We start from the raw sequence: 22,512 nt of genomic DNA on the forward strand, positions 1-22,512 counted from the left end.
ACACCAAAGTCGATATTAATTGGTAGCTTGACCGACTAACTTACGTAGAATGGGCTTCAGCCTCTATGTGAAGGCTCAAAGCTCCTTGTGACTTTCTTGCCATTCTACTCCTTTATAAACCCAATCAAAAACAAAACAACACAAAAAGTACTGTAGGGTCTGTGTGCTGTTCGTGATAAAGAATTCTTTGTTTCCCTCTGGAGACGAGGTGGGCAGATAGACAAAAGGGCAGTGATCTTAGAAAGGGCTAGCAAATGGGATCCCTAATAACTGCTGTTTTCAAGAGATTGGTGGGGTAGGGGATAGGAATTAAAGAAGTGGATGTGGCGTAAGAGGAAGAAAAACGTAAGACAGAGGACAGCAAGTAGAGGGCATCTACTCTAGCTTCTCTTGTGCGTGAAAAAACCCTGCTGCTCCGCCTTTTTGATTTTAGCCCATCCTGATTCTGCTCCAGGTCAGTTCTGTTCCATCTGTTAGCAGAGTGATATTTGGGCCATACCCAAAAGAGCAAATCTTCTGCCCACACTGGAGGTTAGAGCAGAAAGCCTGGCACAAAAGTACACATGGCTCCAGTGCTTTTATTTCCCTGACTTTGGTGCCTATTAAGTAACTTTCATGTGGTCAACGTTGAGGGTGCTTTTGACAAGTGAAATCATTATTGAATGTATTTTTTTGTTTCTGTGGCAGAAAGTAAGACCTAGTTTTTTAAAAAAGGTACAGTCCTCAGGTTGAAATAATGATTTGTCTGTTTTTGCTGTGATAGGTTCCTTGCACTGACTCCATGGAGAGTGTATCACCTGATTTCTGTCATGATCCTTGGACGTGTTATTATGCAAATAATAAAGGATATGGTTTTGTCTAGAACAAGAGGTAAGAAAACTCAGCATTCATTTTTATGGTATTTAATTTTCTAGACCCTGAATGTCTGACCTTTGTATAGGTAGATTAACTGAGCGGTCTTTGAAATGGAGCAAAATAGCAGATTATATAGGGAACGGGTTTAGGGTACAGGTTAGGGTACGACAACGGTTTAGGGTTAGCGTAGGTTTAGGGTACGGGTTAGTGTTAGTGTACGGGTTAGGATTAGGGTACGGGTTAGGGTAAGGCTTCAGGTTAGGATTAGGGTTAGGGTTAGGGTTAGGGAACGGGTACGGTGTAGGGTACAGGTTAGGGTACGACAACGGTTTAGGGTTAGCGTACGTGTTAGGGTACGGGTTAGTGTTAGTGTACGGGTTAGGATTAGGGTACGGGTTAGGGTAAGGTTTCGGGTAAGGGTTAGGGTTAGGGAACGGGTACGGTTTAGGGTACAGGTTAGGGTACGGCACTGACTTTTCTATTTTGAATGTTTGTTAAATATTATTTTTAAATTTATTAAATTTATTTACTATTTATTATTTATTTAACTGACGTTGTCCATAGTCATAGCTACTGCTGCTGGGCAAAAGGTTTGTGTGTGTTGGTTTCTCTTTTGGCTCTAAGTGCCGTTATTTTAAATACCATTTTGGTATTCAAGTAGGCTGCAGTGAAGATAACAGTTAAATATTTATTACATCCCATGTGATGAAACTGGCCCATTGGAAAATGGACTAGTTTATATAAAGTTTTTCTCCACCTCTGTGGAGAAAAACAATAAGTTCAGGGCGTAGAAACAAGTAACGGTTAAATTCATTTTTAAAAATGAATTGAAAAATAAATTCATTTTAAACACCAAACTTTAAAAAAAATTCAAGTGAGAACTTGAATTATTTAAAAAACGTGCTTAAGGTTTTCTGAGTAATTTAACTATATCATAAATCTGAGTCAGGCTTTTCCATACTTGGAGGAGCTTCTTTCTACCAGGGTTTGAGCTAGTTTTTGTAGATAGACAAAAATCCCTGCTTGGAATAATTGAGCCCCATGAAATTAAGTGAAATAAGATTGATTTGATCAAAAATAGCTAAGAGGGGGTTACAGTGAAGCAGCTGATTCCACTAAATGTAGCCCCAGATGGAGGGATAATTTTGGTAGGGCTCCATATAGGTGGATGCACGTAAGAACTGTCCAGGGCCCTAGCCCTGGCGGGGATACTGAAGCTGCTTGTGGGAGGCACCCTTTCCTCCCTAACACTGACCCTGGGACCAGGGATATAGGCTGTTACGGATGTACCGTTGTCTGTTATGGATGTACCATCATAGTGTTCTATGGTGCGCTTTAAATCTGGTTTATATTTTAAGTCTTTATGGTTCTTGTTTTTTTTTTCTTTTTTCTTTTTTTCTGCGGTACGCGGGCCTCTCACTGTTGTGGCCTCTCCCGTTGCGGAGCACAGGCTCCGGACGCACAGGCTCAGCGGCCATGGCTCACGGGCCCAGCCGCTCCGCGGCATGTGGGATCTTCCCGGACCGGGGCACGAACCCGTGTCCCCTGAATCGGCAGGCCGACTCTCAACCACTGCGCCACCAGGGAAGCCCAAGTCTTTATGGTTCTTAAACTAACTCACGTATAAGCCATTTAGAAAGATTGTTTTACATGTGTGTGTTTCAAGGTTTGAAGGTGATCCCTTCATTCACTGTTCTGGGAAGGTGAACAGGTGGGTTTTGTCCGGATATTGCTTTTCTTGAATCTGTAGATTTAGTTTATATTCTTGTACACATTCTTCCTTCTCTCCCTCCCCTCCTCCCACCCACCTCTTTTCTGTTTCAGAGAACAGACACCTAACTCTCTGCCTTCTAACCCTAACAGGCACCTGGCCTGCTACTTTCTGTTTATGCCAGATGTATTAATTCTGCCTAGAGGTGGGACATCTCCGAGCTGTAGGGCTTTGTGCTGGGCTTGGTGAGATCAACGCAGGGCGATACCTGTGTTTCTGCCTTGATTCATAACTGATAAGAGGAGAACCTGTTTCTCTCAAATAGACTTGGTAACATTTTCACCCTCTAGGAGCTCCCTCAGAGGAATCTTAGAAGAAATAGCCACTTAACCTATTTTACCTGCAGTCATTCTAGCTCAGTAGGGCAAGGGACCTCACAAAGCAAGCTGAGCATCTCGATGTTTTCAGTGGTGTACAAATTTGGTCCCAGTCTGGGCACAAGTTTTAAGGAACGGAAAATTGGCGGGGGGGCGGGGGGCAAGGATGAAGTGGAAAGACGTCGTGACTGTCCTCTCACTCTCACGAGGACCATTCCCTGCATTGCCTCACCAGCTTGACGTTCTTGCAAATGTGTAACTTTCATATTAAGTTGCAGGAGAGCTCTCCACTGCAAAGATTCAGTCCTTTAAAAAATTAGGGTGGTAGGGTGGGAAGAATACCAGTCTTCTAGAGCTAGTTGGCTCCATTTCTCAGCTGTGGAGAGGCCTCGTCAAAGACCGTATTGGTTTCCTATGGCTGCAGTGACAAATTACCACAAGCTTGGTGCCTCAATACAACAGTAATGTCTTCTCTTACAGTCCATCTGTATCACGGGGCTGTATCATGGAGCCAAAATCAAGTATCATGGGGCCAAAATCAAGGTGTGGGCAGGGCTGTGCTCCCGGATTCCTTGAGCCTCCCAGCTTCTGCTGGTTCCTGGTATCCTTGGCTTGTAGGGCATCTCTCCAGTCTGTGCCTTTGTGATCCCATCACCTCTTTCTCTGCCTGTGTCAAATCTCCCTCTGCCTTCCTCTTACAAGGACACTTGTGATTCCATTTGGGCCTCACCTGGATAATCCAGGACAGTGTCCCCATTTCATAGCCCATAACTTCGTCACATTTGGTAAATCCCATTTTCCATAATAGTAACGTGTTGCAGGTTTCGGGGATTAAGACCTGATACCTTTGGGGGCCGTTATTCAGCCTCCTACGTAATCCGAACCTCTTTATCCTGTGAAATGGCAAATCCTCCTTATACCACAGGGTTGTCTAAGGGTCAGACAAGAGAGTGAAATAAAAGCACCTCAGTCAGTAACGGGCCCCTCTCTCCAGCTCCGACCCGCGACCGGAATAGCATGGGTCTGTTCACCCATCAGTCGGCCCATGTTGAGCGCCTTCCTCTCACCAGTGCCTCTCTGCCCGAGTCCACCTCTCACGCTGCAGCCTGTAGGGCGGGCATTTGTCACAGGCCAGTCTTTCTGTCCGGATATTCACGGGGGGACATTGCTCTGAATGCAGTGTTTCTACTGCATGAGGAGACAAGGAGAAGCAGGACCCCTGGCCGTGCTCTCCCAGCACTCCCGGTCTGTGGCCGAAGCAGCGCTGGAGCCTGCGTCGTCCTCTGCAGTTGAGTCTTTTAGGACAAAGGCCCATTGAGCCCCATGCGTGGTCGGCAGAGCCTGGCTTTGCAGGCCCTTCAGCCCAGGGCCCTGCAGTGATGACCTGGTCTCTGGGTCTGGGAGGCGCAGAATCAGCTTCAAGTTGGATCCAGATGCGGGGATGGTAGCTCCATGGCTTCATCCAGAACCGCCGGGCTCTCATGAACTACCCTGGCCCTACGGCAGGAGCAGTGAGGAAAGGACCCCCAGGTCATCTGGCCCCTCGCCTCTCCGCCAGCTTCCCCGCTTCCCACAGCATTTTTGGCTGAAGGGATTAAGCTTCTCTTGTTAAGATTTAATTGTACCCCTCCTCTTCCTCCATCATATCTTTAATACCATCTTAGGTACTTAATACGAAATAGGTGAGCAGAAGTGTGGCGATACCTTCTTGGGACTTAATCGTTGCGAAACCCAGGGACCCCGTGTCTCTGGTTTCTGAGTCACCGGTGTGGACGCCCTCGGCCGTGATGTATTTCTCTCTCACAGTCTCGCTGTTGTGCGCTTGACTCTGTGCTCCCCAGAATTAATCCCTTCCTCTGGGCTCTGGGGATGCTTCTGTGGTGTGGGAAACTCCTCCTGCGGCCTTCAGTTTTTCTCGACCACCTTCTCCTTCTCTCTCTTTGCCAAAGAACCAGTAATTTCCGCACCCCGCTGTCTTTGAGATGCTCTTCAGCGACTGCGCTGGGCAGTGGAGGAGGGCTCAGCAGGTTCCCGCACGCCGCCTGTGGAGGCATCGCCAACCGCTGTCCCTTTATGCCTTTCCTCCTGCCAAATCTACACTATCCATTTGATGCCGCCTTCTGGTCGCGGTTGTACGTGGACCCACCTGCATTCGTGGCCTATGAACTGTAGGCCTTTGTGCCCACGCCATGCTCTGTCATTCCCGCTTATGCCCTGATGGCTCGTGTGAAGCCCGGCTTCGGTCCCCGAGACCATCTCTGCACCTTTGACCTTAGTCTCCGCAAGTTCTGTCTCCAGCCCCTGCAAGGCTGGCAGTCAGTCCTCGGTGCTTCCTCCTGTCCCACCCCACCCCGGCCCCTTACTCCCGTTGCACCCGCTCTGTGACCCCAGTTCAAGCGCGCCCCTGCTCAGCCTCTTGCACCGCACTGCCCTCAGCCCTGTGCTGCTCCGCCCTGGTCTACGTTCAACTATTGCGGCGCTGCTGTCCTCACCGTTCTAACGTCCTCGCTCCCTTAGCCAGCAACTGTACTCATTTTTCCAATGCTTTTGTTATAATTAGCACAATATTTTTCAGATTTCAGGTGTACCACATAGTGACTCAATATTTTATACATTGTGAAATGATCACTGCAGAAAGACCAGTTACCATCTGTCACCATACAAAGTTGTTACAGTATTATTAATTAGATTCTGTATGTGTGCCTTACATCCTCATGACGTATTTATTTTATAGCTGGGAGTCTGTACCTCTTAATCCCCTTCACCTGTTTTTGTCTAGCTCCCCACCCCGTCCCCTCTGGCAACTATCAGTTTGTTCTCTGTATCTATGAGTCTGTTTCTATTTTGTTTCTTGTTTTTTTTAGATTCCACATATAAGTGAAATCATACAGTATTTGTTTTTCTCTGTCTGACTTATTTCACTTAGCATAATACCCTCAGGTCCATCCATGTTGCCACAGACGACAAGATTTCATTCCTTTTTTATGGCCAAATAGTATTTCATTGTAATATATGTATACACTACCTCTTCTTGGTCTGTTCATCTAGGCAGAAAGCAAAACCAGATCAATTGCACAATTCTAATCATCTGATAAAAGGATGCGAGCAGTTTGGAGAAACTTTTTCCTGCGGCTGAATTTTAAGAAGAATTTATCACGTGCATCTTTACTAGGGGACGCTGAAGAACAAAAGGGACAACATCTTTGGCATTTGTCGGATGGAAAAAGCACCTCTTGGCCATTTCTTTTCTTGAACTTCATTAAAGCTGGTAGCGGAGAGTATAGTGTCAAGGCATAGTCCAGTGAAGAAAGTCATTGGAGAATTAAGAAAGCAGATGAGATCTAGGTGTATGTGTGTGTGTGTGTGTGTGTATAAATGTTGATTTAATGTGAGCATAGATATAAGCTCAAAACACCTAAAGAATGAATAGATAAAAATCTCCTTTCTCAAACAGCAGTTGTTTCAGTTCTCCTTTGTCAGTACCATTTCAGAGTTCCCCTCAAATGCCACCTCTGTTATTGCTGCTTTCTTGACCAGCCACATTTTCTCTCCTCCCTGAACTCCCACGGCTTATGTTTCTTGTAGAGTTCCTACACCACCTACCTCGGTTCAGATTTGCTTGAGTGCGGGTTCGGTCTGCCCCATTGCACAGTACAGTCCCCGAGGCAGGACCATGTGTTATATGGTGCTCCGTCTTCCATGCTACCTCTCCAAGTGTTTTGCATATAGTAGAATCTCAGTGGATACTTGTGGACAGCTTGCCTGAATGAGTTATGGTAACAGAAGTATATGCTGTATGAACTGATCGTTTCTAGAGTTTTTCAAGATCTAGGCGGTCCATTTTAAATAGCTCAGAATATCTCTAAGTTGAGAAATGCCTCAAGAGGAAAATACCTCCATTAACATTTCACATTTATTTCTCCTATTGCAGGTGCACAGCTGTGGAGAAGCTTCAGTGAAAGGTAGGGAACATTCTTTTCATGTTATGGCTAATGGAGGGCAGGTGGGAGAGGTGACCAGGCCACCAAGACGCATCTCTGAAACCATAGTTTAGTGACAGGATTGGTCATAGTAATCTGCAAGAGTGGGAACATAAAGCAAAATACAGTCGAAGTGAGGGCGAGGATAAAATCAGGACTCGTTCTAGGAAATGGTTCATGTCTTGCTGTAATATTGGGCCATGTGCACGTGTAAGAGCCGTAATGTGTGAGGATGGTGGCGGGGGAAGATGGGGGTGTTTTCCTTGGGGATTTCCTCTCAGACCTCATTTTGGAGCCTGAGCAGCGGGCTGTAGTGGGGGAAGAAAAGGGCAGCCCCAAGTCCCGGAACTCTGAAGGAACATCCCCAAAGGCCAACCAGGCTGTCGGCTCCGAGAACCCTGGGGTGAGGAGACGAAGAGGAGGAGTGAGAGGTGGGAGGGTGCAGCGAACGTCCACAGGGCTCTGGGCTCCTTGTGCAGCCACAGGCAAATGAGTCCCCTTTTCATTTGCCATCCCCCATCGTGAAGTAAAGGCTCTCTTCTCACCTGGAAGAGAAAAGAGGTGGGGCAGGTGACGAGAGGATCAAAATTCACATCACCAACTGTGCATATGAGAAGTGGAAAAGTGAAGAAAATGTAAGGGTCAGTATTCCAGTAAAATGAATTTTTGTAGTTATTTATTTGTTTAAATTCTGCCTTAAGAATAAATACCCTTGTATGACTGAAAGAGGGATGGTTCGGCGCTCGACTTACATCAAAGTGGGCAACATGCAGTGAAGGCTCACAAAGGAAACAAAGTAATGCCTTTAAAAATCCATGAAGAAAACCATAACCTGGTATATAATGTACTCTTTTTTTAAAATAAATTTATTTATTTTGTTTATTTATTTTTGCTGTGTTGGGCCTTCGCTGCTGTGCACGGGCTTTCTCTAGTTGCGGCGAGCGGGGGCCACTCTTTGTTCCGGTGCGCAGGCTTCTCATTGTGGTGGCTTCTCTTGTTGCAGAGCACGGGCTCTAGGCACGTGGGCTTAAGCAGTTGTGGCACGCGGGCTCGGTAGCTGTGGCGCACGGGCTTAGTTGCTCCGCGGCATGTGGGATCTTCCCGGACCAGGGCTCGAACCCGTGTCCCCTGCATTGGTAGGCGGATTCTTTGTTACTGCGCCACCAGGGAAGCCCCTATAATGTACTCTTAGACGCTGTGCTCATGAAAATAATGCTTACTACATGTGTAAAGGCTAATTTTATGACCAGTTTACTTCTGCGTGCTTGTTCCTTTATTTTGGAGCCCAGATTTTCATGGGCAGAATGTAAACTTGCCAAAGACTCAGCAGAGGGAGATATTGGCTATAAGACGGGAAACCTGATCCCACCGGCACAGACCCACCCCTGGCCTGGCAGTCCAGGTCCTGGCTTCCGTCCTGCCCCTGCAGATACACTGGGCCTCCTTGGATAAGTGTCTTAAGCTTTCTCTGCAGGTGTTTTCCCTTTTGTCAGGTGAAGAAATTGAGCATGCTCCCTAATTCTGGTTGGAAGAAGATGATCTGACCAAGTGAGTTAGTGTAATTCCAAGGAAATTTCAAAAGCTCTTCGAAGCAATACTCTTTCAGATTTACTGATACTCAGTTTGACCTGCCAAGGGCTTTGCTGAAGCCCTTGCTGTCCACAGCCCTTCTGAAGTAATTATAAGTTGCCTGGGAGAATTCCCACTGTGCACTTCCCCTTAACATAGAAATTGTTGGAATGTTTGATAAGGATCTGGAAAAAATATTAGCTATTAGTGAGCACATCAGGACCGAGGCTCTCACTTTGCCAGTGTTGGGTTTGGTCAGGGAGTGAGTAGCTCCTTACAATGCGGCTTTTTTAAGATTTATAATATTCCACTCGTTGGGGGAGCTGCCTATGTGCCCCCAGAGAAGCCATGATCATGGAAATAGCCTTTTTTTAGGGAGGGTCTCATTTACTTCAGGATCACCCAGATGGATATTCAGATGCAGCTAATTTTCCATCCTGGTCCTAACCCTGCAGCTGGTCATCTTGCCAAGGTCACTTATCTCTTGGCCTCAGTTTTCTTATCTGCTGAGTGAAGAGGTGAAGAGAGAATCATCTTGAATATCCCTTCCAGCCCTGAAAAGTCTATGATGTGATTTGAGGGGGATTAGTGCTCCTTTCATACTGTTATCCATTTACCTTTTTGTTTGGCCAGTGCCTCTTTCGAAGTGACTTAATTCACACTAGAAAGGATGCTTCCCAAAATTTTTTCACTGCACTTTCCATTGTGTAATTTCATTCTGATTTCTGTTGTTCACGCTGGAGATGTGAAATTAAAATATGTTTTCCTCTGATTTCTTTGATGATGATTTGGTTTGTTATTTACAGTGACTCTTGGCATCTGGTACTTGCTAGTGCCGTGTTTTTAACATCGAGAAATTCAAAACCACCTTATTTGAACAATAAAATACAGTGCTGGATAGGAGGATCTTTGCAGGCAGAAGGAGGTGCTGTTTTGCTCATGTGAGGCAGGTGGGATTAGGATCTTTCCACTTACAAGGTCTGAGGTGCTGAGCTCAGAAATCTCGCCCTCATTTGGCGGTAGTTAAAAATCAACATTTCTAAATCCTAAAAATGATAAAATATGATCTCAACTACAGTACCTTGCCAAGTGGGTAAACCCTAGGCATACAGCAAAAGAATTAACACCAGTGCAAACACTTTCCAGCTTAGGAAACTAGATGTTTCTTCTTTTCTAGTATACGGAAATTCTCCTTAATTACTGGTGGGAATGCAAAATGGTACAGCCACTTTAGAAGACAGTTTGGTGGTTTCTTACAAAACCAAATATATTCTTATCATACAGTCTGGCAGTCATACTCTTTGGTATTGACTCAAAGGAATGAAAACTTGGGTCTACACAAAAAACAACACACAGATGTTTATAGCAGCTGTATTCATAATGCCAAAACTTGGAAGCCACCAAGATGTCCTTCAGTAAGTGAATGGATAAATAAACTGTGGTACATCCAGACAATAGAATATTAATCAGCACTAAAAAGAAATGAGCTATCGAGCCATGAAAAGACACGGAGAAACCTTAATCATATTACTAAGCAAAAGAAGCCAATCTGAAAAGGCTACATACAATATGATTCTAACTATAAGACATTCTGGAAAAGGCAAAATTATGGAAACCATAACAAGATCAGTGGTTGCCAGGGGCTCTCGAGGATGGGAGGCATGATTAGGCAGAGAACAGAGGATTTTTAGAGCAGTGAAAATAGTCTGTATGTTACTCTAATGGTAGATACAGGTTATTACACTTTTGTCCAAACCCATAGAATGTACAATGCCAAGTGTGACCCCTAATGTAAACTCTGGATTTGGGGTGATTATGACGTGTCAATGTAGGTTCATCAGTTGTAACAAATGCAGCACTCTGGTGGGGAACACTGATTAGGGAGGAGGCTGTGTGTGTATGGGGGCAGAGGGTATATGAGAGATCTCTGTGCCCTCTGTTTGATTTTGCTGGGAACCTAAAACTGCTTTAAAATAATAAAATCTCTTTTTAAAAATTTAAAAAAGGAAAAAAAGAGATGAGCATTTCTCCCCCTCTCCCCGCTCCCCACCCCCCATTACAGCCTGCACAGCTGGGGTTCCCAGGTCTGTCAGCCAGGCTTAATTGTTCCTCTTCCCAGCATTGCGCTAGTGGTTTGCACTCAGGCTCAGAATGAGCCAGGCCTTTTCTCTGTAGGGCTTGTTGAAGGGCCATGAAATTCACTGTTCAAAAGGTGGATGAAATCATGGACCACTCTGCCTTCATTATGCCATTGTAGAGCCATTGTAGAGCTTTTCCATGAAAGAGGAGCTCCTTGAAAAGGGAACTCGGTGCACTGTTGGCAGGAATGTAAATTGGTGCAGCCACTGTGGAAAACAGTACAGAGGTTGCTCAAAAAACTAAAAATAAAACATTCAGATGGTCCAGGAATTCCACTCCTGGGTCTAGATCCAAAGGGAATGAAGTCACTGTCCTGAAGAGTTGTCTGCACACACCTCCCCCATGTTCACTGCAGCACTGTTCACAATAGCCAAGACATGGAAACAGTTCAGCATCCACCAGTGGATGAATTGATAAAACTGGTATATATACACAGTGGAATGTTACTCAGCCATTAAAAAAGAAGGAAATTCTACAACATGGATGAACCTGGAAGGCGTATGTTACGTGAAATGAGTCAGACAGAGAAAGACAAATACTGTGTGATCTCCCTTTTATGTGGAATCTAAAAAAGTTGCTCATAAACAGCAGATTGGTAGTTGCCAGGGCTGGGGGTGCAAGTGAGGAGGTGTTGGTCAAAGGGCACAAACCTCCAATTATAAGATGAATGGGTTCTGGGAAACTAATGTGCAGCATAGTGACTCTAGCTAACAGTACCATATTGTGTACTTTAAAGTTGCTAAGACAGTAGATCTGAAATGTTCTCACCACCACAATGACAAAATGGTAATGATGTGAGATGAAGGATGTGTAAACTATCCACCGTGGTAACCATTTCGCAATACGTACGTCTATCAGATCATCATACTGTACACCTTAAACTTACACAAGGTTATGTGTCAATTATATCTCAGTAAAAACTGGAAAGGAAAGTAATTTTTTTCCTTCCTATAATCCTAATGGCTTATTTCACAGACTCTGGGAAAAGTTGCTTTTTTCAGCTAAGCTTAAAGCATTTCCTCCAAAATTTAGCATGAAGATGGTGATGTCTATGTACAGGAAGGGTATTCACAAGTATAACGTGTTATACCTAACTAGTAAATAACAGTAAGGCCAGCATCAAATTTCTGATGTCTTCAACAATAAAAATTGGATCATTTTAATCAGATGCCATTCACATATCAGTTTTTGTACGTGGAAAGTTCAGTTTGTGCAAATGTGATTCTCAGTGTGTAAGTCCTGAGAAGGGCTGGTGCTTGACCTTTTTCTTTACTAAACAGTTAAGCCCCAACTCTGCAATATGAACAGGATTTATACGGAGCATTCTGTCAACTGAACCAAATTAACATCTTCTATGGCTCGTTCCTAGTCTTGGGATGAAACCTGACCCGTGATATCATGGCTCTTAATGCTCGTGTGACTGTGGCCGCTGACTGAATAATAGCCTCTGTTAACAAAGGAGAAATTGTGCCCATTACCTTTAAAAACACAAAATTGGCTTCAGTTTGGCCTGGTTTTTCTAAGGAAGTATAAATTAGAAAAAAGTACTTTTACTTACGTATATATCGATCATTCAAAATTTTTTTCCCTAATTCTTTAATCGTTTTGTACATTATAATCCAGATGAAGGAGCTCTTCTCATCATAAATCCTGTTTTGCTGTTCAGTGTCAATTTACAGAAAATACACTTCTTTCATCAACACTACCGGTTTTGGAAATTACGGCTGAGAACTCTGGGATTTAATAACAGACATCGCCAGAATCCCGATGCCTCAGCCGGTGTCTTTCACAGGAAGTGGGGAGTGGCTTTCCGAGACTGTAACAAGGGCATCAGACCTACCTTGCCTTAACGTTGAGCTGACTCTTGGGGTGGGCACAGCAGAGAATTAACAGACGCAGTCTTTCTAGAGCCAGCAGGAGTCAGCAGGTGTTGTGGGCTTTTTGCCTGCAGCTTGGTCAGATCGTGGGACGACTCCTCTGAGCTCTCTCGCGCTCTCTCTCTCTCTCTCTCTCTCACCTGCTCTTAAGAGAAGCAATTCTGTGGCCCTGCTTGGTGAGATGAAATGCCCTTTTGTCTTGTCAACTTCCAGATAATTGCCAAAGTGTTCTAACCGTTCCTATTTTTTTCTGGAGAAAAGGAGCCAGGAATTGTTGGTTGTAAAGCCCAGCCCCCAGCTTGCCCCAGCTCATAGGCCCAGAACCAATCGGAGCATGTAGGTAAGAGCCGTCTAATTAATTAAATCCTTGAGCGCAGCACCATGCTTCCGGTAAAAGCGAGAAGTCATCTAGCATTTGCTAACTTGTCTCCTCTGAGGAACAGAATTTAGTATGAAAACTGCGTATTCTATATTTATGAATCGTCATCACTCATCAGAATTCCACAGATAGGATGAATCACCAAGTCAAAAGCATTAAGTAGTCACATGGCAGCTTAAAAAGTTTTCTTTCTTTCTTTGCTCTTAGGCACAGCAGTAATTCTGACTCACGCATCGAAACTACTAGATTTTACAGTTTTAGTATTTTCAAAAGTGTCTAAAGTCCTTGTAACTTGTATTTTGGAACCTTTCTAAGAAGGCATACAATTTGGAAGCTTTATTTTTTAACTTCAGCCAGAACTGCGGTTAGGGAGCCACATCTCCGTGAGTTTTAAAAGAAAGTCTTGCTATGAAGGATACATTTGATTGGATTAAATGAAAAATTCTTTTCCTTGGAAAAAAAAAATTCACTTAAATTCAGAATATGCTGGATTTTAACACAAGCATATCTGGGCTTGGGGAGGCTTTGGCTGGAGATGCCTGGGCCAGCCTGGGGGCAAAGCACCACTTTGAAAGTCTCTACCCTGCCAACATAAAAATCCGAATAGGCCTTTTATTCCTTTTTTCAAAAATAATAATTGAGCACAATTCTGTAGTCATATTTCGCACAATGGAGAGTTGAAGCCCTTTTATTCCTCTCTCTCCGGAAAGAACGGACCCATTCAGCAACTGAGAGATGGTGAGCTCTTAGGCAGCATGGCTGCGATGTGGCTTAGAATTCGTCACCCAGATTCCAATCTGTTGTGTTCATTTTTAAAAGTTGTACTTTGACAATCGGACCAGTTGAAGACAAGTGCGGAACAAAGGACTACAAGCCGTTTCGAAAGCTGTTTGAGGACAAAGGGGACAATTCTGCTTCTTATCTCTTCACCATCGGTGGGGTCTCTACATAAAAAGTGTTGACTTCCTAAAAATGCCTCATGCTAGAACTTTAAGGACTGTTTTTTCCTCTCAGGAGTCCCTCAAGCTTTTAAGCCCTCCCTGATACTGACGGGCATCTTCACAACAGCAACTGATCTGTTTCTTAGGCATTAAAATTAAAATGAAACAGGAAGTGCAAATTGTTGTGTATAAAATAAATAAGCTACAAGGATATATTGTACAACGCAGGGAATATAGCCACTATTTTCTAATAACTATAAATGGAGTATAACTTTAAAACACTGTAAATCACTATGTTGTACACCCGTAACTTACATAATATTGTACATCGACTATACCTCAAGAAAATAAAGAAAGAAGATGAAACAGGAAGTACATTTCATAGCCCACTGGCTTCATTGACAAGGGAGACAAAGTGTTAGACCTGTTCCTGGCTGTACATTCCTTTCATGCGTAACACGTTCTCCTTATATTCAAGCAGATTTATCGAGTCAAAACGTGGGCAGGAAACCAGAGTCAGGCTCTCAGTGAGTCTGGGAGCAGCAGCCCCTGACTTAATACTCAGGGCTCCTAAGTAAAATGCACTCAATATTATATTTTATTATAGTTTATAATTTTCGGTTTTGATAATTTGGGACATTTCTTAAAGTTAACGTAATTCCATAATCGGATTCAATAACGAGTCCAGTCAGCTTTTTTCCCCCATTATTTTAGCTCTAGTTCATCTTTGCTTAATTAAAAATGTGTGTACATCACTGTTTTCTATGGCTTCACCATGGCTGTCTACAGCCACTTCGTAAGAAACGAAAACTCCAGCTTTGATCATTTTAATCTATGTTTTCAGAGTCTCTTAGGCTCCTTGCTTATTAGGTTTGATGAATAGGTACTGGATCCTGCATTATTAGGGATTTGAGAATGTAGTTCACTTATAAATATATCAAGTAATTAAGCTAGACTAATTGTTACCTAGTAGCATTCTTGCTACAATAGACTTAAGTTACCAAGAAGGAAGAATGGTTAGTAGTTAATATTTCTCTTAACTTTCCCTGGCCTATGCTGTGATTATTTGAACATAAGTTAAGACTTCACAGGTATTTGAAACTTTTTGTCCTCTGTCCGTCTGTCTTTCTGTCTCTTTCTCTTTGTCTCTCTCTCTCTTTTGTTCCTAAACAATATTTATAGTCATATTTGCCTAATAGCATTTAAAACATAACTTTTTTCTTGATTTTAAAAGTAATACATGCTAATTTAGAAAACTGAAAATATAGGGAACTTATTATAAAAAAGAACACTCAAACCTTATAAACCCATCACCCAGAAATTAAACTCACTTTCAATTTTATTTTTTCCAGTCTTTTTGTAAAATTATATCTGATTCTGTTCATTCATCGTTTCAAGAAATATTTATTGTGTGCCTTTATTGCCAGTACTTCTAGGCATTAGTAGAATTAAACAAAAAGCAACAGCTATGTCCTCCTGGAGGTCACATTCTAGTGAGTGAGCCAGAAGATAAATTAATACAATATATAATGTTAGATGGTGAACAATGTTTAAGGGAAACTGAAGCAGGAGAGGGGATCAGGGAGTGTGAGGGTGGGAGGTGAGGGTCAAGTTGTATTAAAGTGCTCAGGAAAGCCCTCACTGAAGAAGAGTTTTGAGCTAAGACTTGAAGGAGGTGAAGTTGTGAATCATGTCTGGTTGAAGAGTTTCTAGTCAGAGGGAACAGCAAGTGCAAAGGCCCTGGGGCACGGTGACTTTTGTTTTATACTAGTAAGTTTTTTTTTAAATGCAACTGTAGTAACTAGAATAAATGGAATATTATGTGGCTAATTAAGATCGTATTGTGAAAGTATGAAAATGGGATATGAGATATGAAAATGTATCATTTGTAAAAAAAAATTGTAGATTTAAAGCGTCGCAGGGAGGTATAATGCACAGTACCTTACAGTTATGTGTTGAACATGTCTGGTAGCTCTTGCGAAGGGAAGACAGGTGGTTTTTGTTTTCTTGATTTTGTTTATCTTTATTATCAATACATTTTACTTCTATAATGAACATGCATAGCCTTTAACATGAAGAGAGACGAGAGATACTCAGTGAAAGGAGAGAGCATCCCACCAGTCAGGGTGAGGCCTGTGACTTTGGACATGGGAGACAACACACCGCTTCAGGTGTTCAGTTCACGTAAGGGCTCCGGCTCCTGAGCTGCTGACCGGAAATGGAGCTCTGGTTGCGCAGATGGCACGGCCCAGGCCTTGGAAACAGGTCAGGGTCGAAGTGCAGAGAAGCAGCGGGGCTCAGAGGAGGGGCGGGAGCCTCAGGAATACGTCAGAGGCATTGCGAGGGGGCGCTGACCAGCCCAAGTGCCACTTGATACTGAGCTTCATAGGATTGGGGCAAAGAAAAAGGACTAATGTATTATTGAGTAGTACATTAAAATGATGAATTTCCAAGGTTAGGTGGTGTTTGAGGGGTGGGATAAAAGTTCTTAAACCCTTCCTTTCTGAGGCTCAGTGACAGGTACAGGTGAAGGGCCTGCGTGCATATCCTCATGATTTAGGCACCCCCAGAAAGCTTATCTAAGTAAAATTTGGAAACTCTTTGTATCCTCCAGAGTAAGATTTATGTCTCTATCCTTATACTCCAAACTGTAGTCTTTGGGCAATTCAAACAAGAGTGAGCCTGGGAAGACAGTGTGCTCTCTTCTGAACACCCCATCCCTGGGTTCTGTAGGTCAGCCAGCCAGTCTTGTCTATCAGTTGTCAGTTGTCCATCGGTCAGCTGTCAGTCTATCCAACCTACCTACCTACACGTGTTCCTAAATTATCTTTTAATGATCGTATTTTATATATTGAAGAATATATGTAACATACACAGAAGTTGTAGTCATTATAATAAAACAGATAATCATGAACCTTCTCCCAAACAGGACTGATCTCCTGCATCTCCCTTACCTCCTTCTGCTGCCTTCCCAGGCTAAAAGCAAGCACGGTCCTGATACTTGTGTTCTTTGTTCCTTTGCTTTAAAAAAAAAAAATGTGTGTGTGTTTGTATACACATATAAATATATGCATATGTATTTATATGTCTATATGTATATAGATGATATATATGAATGTATATAAATATATGTGTATGTATATAAATATTTGTATAAGTGTATATATGTATATAAATATGTGTATGTATACATATATATTTAAATTACATATACATGTATTCCTAAATAAAAATTTCACTTTTGAGGTCTATTAAAAATGGTTCCATATTTATGTAGACTTCTAGAACTAATATCTTACCACCAAACTTTTACAAAAAGATAAATCCATGTTGCTGTGTATAGCTGCGGTTCCTTCTTTTTTGTTGCTGTATAATATTCCATCATGTGACTATACCACAATTCATTTATATGCTCTCTTTGCAGTGGACTTAGGGACATTTTTTACCAGACTGTCCACTGCTTCTGTGAGTTTCTGAGTTTGCTGCATGACAGTACCAACAGTCACAAAAAGGGAAAAGGCAAATGCCTAACCCATAAAGTGAATGGTTTTCTAAGCCAGAATACTGTGTATTCGAAAGCCTGTGTAAAGACTGCATCGACACTTGGACTCTGACAGCTGGAATGATTTCCTTGCAGGCTTGGCAGTGTTCTAGGGCTGGCCGCCACTAGAGGGTGTGGGAGAGCTGGGCCATCAGCGTGTCGGAGAGGCTGAGGATAACGTGCCTGCTGCCGTTGAAGCCTAGCCGCGTGGCACCAGTACTTGCACATTTCAGCAGGGCAAAAACATCAGTGTCGCTTCAGTTACAATAAGAAGATCCAACTGAAGGTTACATCTCTATCTGTACAGCTCTGTGCCAGGTGACGCACACATTTTAACGTAGGCGGGGTGAAAACATGGACAAGGAAGAAGAGTAGTGACAGGCTCTGCATCAAAGGAGAATAAGACGGACCGGGTGGGGAGGAAATTCACATACAAACGGCCCAAAACAATGACAGAGGACTCTGCTTCTCAGTCTAGAAACAGGCTGATGTTCGAGGCCTCCAAGAACTCAGTAGTATTTTGAGTGTGTCACACCCTGTTTACTGCGTATTTCTATCCAGTGTCTCAAGAAATCTGCTGAATGTTCTTTATCACGTGCTCTCCAAAGTCTCCTTCCCTTGCTGGTCCCTCACTTAGTACTTTTCCCTCTCTTGGAAATGAATGGAAACCCATGGATTTTTCCCTCCCACAGAGCTCTAAATAACCTTGAATCAAGAATCCCAGAAAATGGCTTAATTTGCGGTTTCACGGAGAGAACTTCTGGTGAGTTGTTTACCCCAGGCCAGCAACTGACCTGTGAAATATTGAGGGCAAAGGTCCCTGCTTGTTAGAAACGTGTAGGAAAGAAAGGGCTGCCAAAGTATGTCCTAGACCAAATAATCCCCCTACCACCCACCTAAAGATGTCTGCCTCCTAATGCCCAGCACCTGTGATTATATTCCTAACATGGCAAAAGGAACTTTGCAGATGTGACTAATTTGAGGATCTTTACGATGGGGGTTGATCCTGGATTTTCCACATGGGCCAGTGTAATTATAAGGGTCTTTGTGAGAGGGAGGCAGGCAGGCAGGCAGAGAGGAGAGAGGATGCTGATAGCTTTGAAGATGGAGTGTGGTGCCATGAGCCAGGGACAGGCGGCCTCCAGAAGGTGGAAAAGCCAGGGAAACAGATCTTCCCCTAGAGCCTCTAGAAGGCATGCAGCCCGGCAGACCCATTTTAGATTCTCGTCACCAGAACTGTAGAGTGATAAATCTGTGCGGTTTTAAGCCACTAATTTGATAACTCGTGTAGCAGCAATAGGAAACTCCCATAGTCTTCCTTATGATATGGAAGAACCGGCTTGGTTTGAAAATGTCGAGGGTGGGTTTACCAACTCACATCTCCACCCACTGAGGAAAGGCAGTTGGACCCCAGTATGTGAGAGAACTGCGTCCTGAAACGAGGGTTAGAGTGATGCCAGGCGAGGTGACGAAGCACCGGGAAAGGACAGGGAGCCCAGGGTGGCCTGGGGGAATGTTCCCACTGGCACATAAGAGAGCTTGAAAAGGAAACACGAGGTCAAGATGGTCCAAAAGCGTCCTGAAGACGCCGTACTTGGAAGCCAGGGGCAAATATTATTTCAAGGAGGAGGCTATTAACAGTTTCCAAGAGCAAATTGTATTAAAATATTTGTAGAGAGCTTTGTAAATAGTTGTCCATGCTTTTGTTTATGTGCAGAGGAAGAGGAGGTCTTTTGGGGTAAAAAATACGAATTCAGGGGCTTAAGGATGAGATGAGGGCTGAGAAAATGGAGGTTGGTCGTGTGAACCATGTACTAGAAAATATTAGGGGTGAATGAACGCAGAGAGATTAAACAGTGGCCAGGAAAAGCAGCAGCTTGTCTTTTGTTGTTGTTTACATTTTTTGATTGTGGTAAAATATACATCATGTAAAATTTACCATGTGTGACATTTAGTACATTCACAGTGTCATGCAGCCATCACCACTGTCTAGTTCTAGAACAGTTTCGTCACCCTCAAAGGGAAACCCCATAATTAAAATCTCCATAATCACTTCCCATGCTCCCCTCCCCCTAGCTCCTGGCAGCCACTAATCTGCTTCCTGTCTCTGTGGGCTTTCCCTATTCTGGATATTTCTTATAAATGGAATCATACAATATGTGTTCCTGGCTTCTTTCACTTAGCCTGATGTCTTCAAGGTTCATCCATGTGGTAGCAAGTATGAGTTCTTCACTCCTTTTCATGGCTGAATAATATTCCGTTATTTGGATGTACAGCATTTTACTTGACGGACATTTAGATTGTTTCCACTTTTTTGGGTGTTGTGAACAGTGAACTGCTTGGTTTTCTCTTGTGTGGTTTTGTTTTCAGGATAGAAGGGTGTGACTGTGTGGGAGAAGATGGGGACACAGCAGGGCGGGACTGCTATGGTCCATGCTGCCCAGTCGCTGGGTAGAAGTTGCAGGGAGAGTCACTAGGGGGCAGGATGATGTCCAGGGGAGAGGTGGACCTGGGCAGGTGATTCGCTTTGCTTTTCATCCATAAATCTCCTCTGGAGAATTGAAGATGGTGTAATATAACAGCAAATGCTGGAATGCCTGCTGGGGAAGCTGGATTCTAGGCAGCCTCCCTGCCTCCAGCAGCGAGAGCACTGCTTCTGAAGGAGGAATCCAAGAATGTGCCCTTCACTTGTCATTTTAGTCATGTGTCCTTTCAAATTTTTTTTTGAAAGAGAAGGGACCATACAGGAAGGAGGGGAATGGGAGGGTACCTTATGATTTAGAGGTACATCGTAAAAGGAGGAAAAGGGCCATTGTGTCGTATCCTTATTGGGGTAGATTGCATCACTCATGTGCTGTTTCAGTTTTTTTGAAGGCTATTCTTGCTTGTGCCTGTTTTTAATACCTGAACAACTGGGAGAGAGAATTTATAATCCTGCAGTCATTTGGCTTGTATTCTTAGAAAGTATTTTTAAACTCAACTTTCAGAGCCCTCCAACGTCATTTAAAGCACAGGAAGTGCTTTCAGTATTCATTTCTCCTAAAGTGCAAGTTTTAGATTTTGAATAGGATTTTTACTTCCACTGAAAACACATTTTAACATATCTTTTCCTTGGTGTTTGGGGTTTTTTTCGGGGGGAGTGGTCAGTTGTTATCTTTATTAAAATGAATGATATTTTCAATCATGACTCAGGAGTCATCTGCTCTGGAAAGAAAACTAACTGAGCTCCAAAGCTTATCAAGCTAAACATCCCCAAGTCAGAAATGGATGTCTATTTTGAATAAATCACACTTTTAAATACTTTTTCTTTCCCCTGGGGCTAAGTTGGAGTGAAATCATCTTCCTTTAAAGGGCTTTTAATGGCTGCACCACGCTTGGAATATGTAGTGAAACCTCAGTAATTGAGAGGATTTTTAAATGAAAAAGAAATTTGTATTTTTAAATTGAGAAATGGATCTGAAATTGACTTGGGGTCACAACAGGATTGTCCCAATCTAAATCCTCAGTAAACTGGACTAGGAAAGACTGCCCTTCTCCACACTCTTGCCCAAATGTGAGCTGTTCCATGAATAATACATGGGCGATTGAGTTGGACCACTTCTGCTTCCCTACTAGAAGGGGAGAAGTGACCCTGGTTCGAGGAATTTGTTTATGCTCTTTGTGTAGGGCACATAGAAAGTTAGGGATTGACTTATAAGTTTGTCTCTGTTCCTTGTTCAAGGCATGAAAGTCCTCCAACAGTGAAAGAAGAATACAAGGCTTACAATAAATGAATTTTCTCCTGCTGGTTAGAATATGAGATTGATAATTTAATCAATCAATTTTAGCTAAAATCCTAGAGAAAGCTTTTCAGCATTTACTTACTACCTTCTTATTCTTCTGTCTTTGAAAACCAGAACAGTTTTTTTTGTTTGTTTGTTTTTTTAAGAAGATGTTGGGGGTAGGAGTTTATTAATTAATTTATTTATTTTTGCTGTGTTGGGTCTTCGTTTCTGTGCGAGGGCTTTCTCTAGTTGTGGCAAGCGGGGGCCACTGTTTGTTTTTTGTTTGTTTGTTTGTTTGGTTGGTTTTTGCGGTACGCGGGCCTCTCACTGTTGTGGCCTCTCCCGTTGCGGAGCACGGGCTCCGGACGCTCAGGCTCAGCGGCCACGGCTCACGGGCCCAGCCGCTCCACGGCATGTGGGATCCTCCCGGACCGGGGCACGAACCCCTGTCCCCTGCATCGGCAGGCGGACTCTCAACCACTGCGCCACCAGGGAAGCCCGGGGGCCACTCTTCATCGCGGTGCGTGGGCCTCTCACTGTCGCGGCCTCTCTTGTTGCGGAGCACAGGCTCCAGACGCGCAGGCTCAGTAGTCGTGGCTCACGGGCCCAGTTGCTCCGCGGCATGTGGGATCCTCCCAGACCAGGGCTCGAACCACTGTTCCCTGCTTTGGCCGGCAGTCTCAACCACTGCGCCACCAGGGAAGCCCCAGAACAGTTTTAACCAGTAAAAATATCAGGATATGAAATTGTTGGAAAACTTGACATGATGATGCCATATTTGTATGTATTCATATAGTCAGAGCTAAAGGGCTTTGGAAAACCTGCTGTTAACAGACCTGAATGTATTGTATACCTTTATTTTTTATGGAAGGGTTTCATTGTACACGTTGAAAGGGGCACTTGGAAGAACCAGAGATATCCTTAGGCAAAATCATCCATCTATTTCTGTAGCCAAAATTAACGCTGCTGAAGCAAGAGTTATTGTTTTGGGATCAAAAATTAAGTTCCCATTGTTGGTAACACAATCATGGTTATTATTCAAAGAAAGTTAATAGAGAGCCAGGCTCTGCGAGAGGATGGTGGAAAGTGAGTGTGGAATGTATTGAAAATGGTTCTTTTATTCTGAGGAAACCCAGTTTTCCTGTTATTTGTTGAGGAGGTCATTAACCCTCTATGCTTTCCCTCCGTAAAATCTCTTTCATCTCGGGCCTGACTCTGAAATTCTTCACTTGAACTCCTTGTGGTATTTGTAACAGGATGAAACACTTTACAAATGTCAACCTTTTGGGTTGTGAATGGAGAAGGGGAGGTGACAGTGTCCCTGGTCACCCTCTAGGTCTCTATAGGGCTGCTCTTTTGGATTCCTGCTGAAACCCCGG

General features: G+C 43.5%; 1 protein-coding gene across 1 annotated transcript in view; it reads left to right on the plus strand.

Annotated features, from left to right (window-relative positions):
• Positions 1–769: 769 nt before the first annotated feature.
• The window catches only part of RETREG1 (reticulophagy regulator 1), a 92,069-nt gene continuing 70,326 nt past the window's right edge, over positions 770–22,512 (plus strand). The window contains exons 1-2 of the mRNA XM_007448848.1: positions 770–870; positions 6,875–6,905. Coding sequence (XP_007448910.1) covers positions 810–870; positions 6,875–6,905 — 92 coding nt within the window. The 5' untranslated portion in view covers positions 770–809. The remainder of the gene's footprint in view (positions 871–6,874; positions 6,906–22,512) is intronic.

The sequence above is a fragment of the Lipotes vexillifer genome, unplaced genomic scaffold (genome assembly GCF_000442215.2).
Source record: "Lipotes vexillifer unplaced genomic scaffold, Lipotes_vexillifer_v1.1 scaffold778, whole genome shotgun sequence".
NCBI lineage: Eukaryota > Metazoa > Chordata > Mammalia > Artiodactyla > Lipotidae > Lipotes > Lipotes vexillifer.